The sequence below is a fragment of the Macadamia integrifolia genome, unplaced genomic scaffold (genome assembly GCF_013358625.1).
Source record: "Macadamia integrifolia cultivar HAES 741 unplaced genomic scaffold, SCU_Mint_v3 scaffold263, whole genome shotgun sequence".
Taxonomy (NCBI): Eukaryota; Viridiplantae; Streptophyta; class Magnoliopsida; order Proteales; family Proteaceae; genus Macadamia; species Macadamia integrifolia.
This window is the reverse complement of record NW_024868844.1, coordinates 299566-303107: the sequence shown is the minus strand read 5'-3', so window position 1 is coordinate 303107 and position 3542 is coordinate 299566. Positions and strand designations below refer to the sequence as shown.

Below are 3542 nucleotides of genomic sequence, written 5' to 3'. Positions count from 1 at the left end.
TTTTTTTTTGGGCATTCCTATCAAGATTCAACCCTTCTGCGCCTTGGATTGGAAGATTGGAGCTTGAAGATACTGCATTTCTTTTCAATCTAATTTTTTGGTAGATAATACTAACAGACATGGTAGTTGTGCTTCAATGATTTATATGTTAGATAGAATGGCCCAATCTACAGCATCACATAGTTGGATTATTTTTTAGGTTATTGAACTATTTATCGAATTTTCTATTTAAAAAATTTAGGGGTAACAAGTGATGGATGGTGTTCAAATTAATATATGTTAGATATCAGTGGCCAATCTATAGCATGACTGCATACATAATTTTTTTTACTGTTTTTACGTTTTTTTCCTCTCTTTTTTTTTGGGGGGGGATTTTTAAAAATAATTTTTGAAATTAATAAACTGAATAAATAAGAAAAAATATTTAGTTTTGGTGTGAAAAATCAAGAAAAAATAAAGAAAGTATTGAAAATATGTTTTCATCCGAAGTCGATTATAAATGTAATGTTCTTTAATTAAATTTTTTGAATTAATTAATTATTAATTTTAAAAAAATAAAGATATATTTTTAATCAAGCAAAGATTATAAGACTTAGGGAAAAATTAAAATATGCTTTGTTGAAGTTTTAGGAGCATTATTTGGTGTCCACATTTTAATAATCTATGTGTTCTTGCTACAGCAGAACATCAACTAGTGCCTAATTGCTGGGGAAGGCAAGAACATTGCATAGAGGCATGGGACACCCCTTTCGATCGATAAAAAGAAGTCACACTGCAATTATTGTAAGCAAAAAAAATTGGGGAGATGGGACCACCAGATTGAAGTGGCATCTTGTAGGTGGTGACAAAAATGTCATGAGCTGCCCTAGTGTATCAAGTGAGATAAAAAAAGCCATGGCAGCACATCTAAGGATTGGGGTAGAGAGGATACCTAAGTTAGGGAGAAGGATAATGTGTAATAAGGGTAGATTGGGCACTAGCTTAGTATCTAATTGTATTATGTTGCAGTTTTTTTTTTTTTTTTTTTCCTTTTACCTCCTTAGGGAGGTGTTTGTAATTCTCATTTCATGTTAGTAAATCAAATAGGGGAGAGGAATCTTTTCTCGCCCAAATTCGGTTGCACATGTCCTCTCTTCTTCTCCTCTCTTCTCTTGCCCTCAGCTTCTCTTCTTCTCTTCTCACGTCTTACCTTCTCTTATCCTTTCTTAAATCGATCCTTGCACCATTTCCAATTTGGCATCAGAGCTTGGTTTGAGGGTCGTCCAAGCTTTCACGTCCCTTACTCCTCTCTTTTGAATCTCTAGAAAAGTCGAGGTTTCCAATAGAAATAAGGCCATGTAAACACACACACTTAGAAGATCTCTTGAAGTTCTGTCATCATCTAGAAGACCTAATGGAAAGAGTCTGGAAGTTGTAAAGATTATTCAAAGAAGCAAGAAGCCCCTTGGTCGCACCACCAGCTTGTTTTCTCTCTTCTGGTTTCTCCTCCATTGAGCAGTATTTGGGAATGAGGCTGGGCTTGCTAAGTCACCCAAGGGGTGGCTTTCAACCTCTCAAACCCTAGCTTACTAAACAGGTGAGTTGGGAGCACAACTCATTCTCCTCCAAGCTGCCAGGTACCGCCAGACTTCTGTTTTTGCCCTTATTTTTGTTCGAAATGCTTTGTGTGGTGAGTTTAGTTGCTATCGCAGTTGGTGAGTTACATCATTTGGGACTCATATGTTGTCCCAAGCAAGCAGGAAACCATAAATATATATATATATATATATTAGAAATAAAATATAAAAAACTTGAAGAGAAGAAACTCACATCCTTCACAATGTAGCTTCATCTCATAACAACATAAAAAAAAAAAAGGGGCGTAAACACCCTCTCGACATTCTCGGGGTAAGGCTGCATAGTTCTCCCCCCCCCCGCCCGACCTCGCACATGCGGGAGCCTCGTGCACCAGGTACGCCCTTTTTTTATGTTGTTATTGGATGAAACCTACATTGTGAAGAATGCATGTGAGTTTATTTTCTTCAAGTTTTTTTATTGTTGCCTGCTTGCTGGATTTTTTTTCTCAGTACTGAGAAGTTTTTTGGGTAGAGTGAACTCCCTATTTGGTTTGGATATCGAACCAATCTTCTAAGCGTGTTCATATATCATGTCGGAGGTCAGGGAACGAAGAATCAATCAGTAAACATCTCAACTGATAAGTGGAAATTTTATTTTCATTTATCCTCCAAACATTTACTGCATCACTTAATAAAGATGTCTAATTCATAAATATAAATAAACTTAAACTTCAAAATTAAAATAGACCTCATTTGATCCTTTAATGCCCTGTTGACATGTTGCTGAGCAGTACGCTTGACTCCATCAATTGTCATCTTCACAAAGAATGCACATAATCAATACAGAAATAAAAAATAGCATATCGTACCACAGACTTCAGACATAAGTTAAAAAGCACCTGCACAGCAGCTGCAGTTTCCAAGGCTACGGTCTGACTAACACTGCTGCTCTCAAAGAAGCTGATTATTTGGTCAATGGAGTCCTTCAGATACTGTTACAAAATATAGATATATACGCCCTCAGTAATGCCCACAAATCAACTCAATCAGCAATTAAAAAACAACAGAAGAATAGCATACAGTCATGTAACATGGAGAAGCTTTTGCAACCAGACTCCAGTCTACATTAGCATCAAAAGGCTTGTATGAAAAGATCCCAACCAAAGAATCATTCATAGTAGCACTCTGCAAGGACATAAGATAAAGATTTGAGCTTGTAAGCACAATATGGTAAGAATGTATACATCAGAGAAAAATATTCAAACCTCTGCCAGGAGTCCATTTGGTGATGCCAACTGATACGATCCCAACTTCAGATCAAAAACTTTTGCTTCTGAATACAGCTTGGCAAAGCAATCCAAACCTTGACAGGATAATTCAGCAAGGCATTCCTGAGCCTCAGCAATAAGCTTTGAAGCATTCCGTTTCATGTGAACTTCCAAACAGGTATGAAGTATGTCTCCCCTATCTTGAGTTGTCAGCAACTGCTCAGAATCATCCTCCTTGTACCCAATTATTTTATTTAATCTTTCCCAATCATCTTCACTGAAATGCCAAGGTTCACTTTCATCCTTTATGGATTGCCCAGTCCTGAAAAAGTATATGTTTTGTCACCAATATCTAAAGAATGGGATAAGCAGGAGGAAATGATAATCTCAATGTAAAATTATCTACCATCCTAATGACCACCACGATTTCTTTGCTTTCTGGTTTTTAATATAGATGTCTGATTCTATTGACTGTTCCACAAATTTGTGAGCCAACATCCTGCAGAAACAAAAGAATGAAGTAAATACAGCACCAGGAGAGCAAGTAAGAAGAAGCTTCTTTCTTTCTTTATTTTTTTTCTCCCCTCCTTTTGGAGAAAAGGTAATGAAACATTGCAACATATGAATCTTTGTAATCTTATTTTCGAAACTTTGTTCCCTCAAGAAAAAGAAAGAAAGAAACCGAATGGAAAATTAGGCTCTTTTTTTTTTTTTTTTT

General features: G+C 36.3%; 1 protein-coding gene across 1 annotated transcript in view; it reads right to left on the bottom strand.

Annotated features, from left to right (window-relative positions):
• LOC122066914 overlaps positions 1-3542 on the bottom strand; it is a 179474-nt gene that overhangs the window by 151652 nt on the left and 24280 nt on the right. The window contains exons 11-15 of the mRNA XM_042630743.1: positions 3231-3323; positions 2822-3146; positions 2637-2741; positions 2456-2548; positions 2281-2372 (exon numbers count right to left, since the gene is read on the bottom strand). Of these exons, the coding sequence (XP_042486677.1) occupies positions 2281-2372; positions 2456-2548; positions 2637-2741; positions 2822-3146; positions 3231-3323 (708 nt within the window). The remainder of the gene's footprint in view (positions 1-2280; positions 2373-2455; positions 2549-2636; positions 2742-2821; positions 3147-3230; positions 3324-3542) is intronic.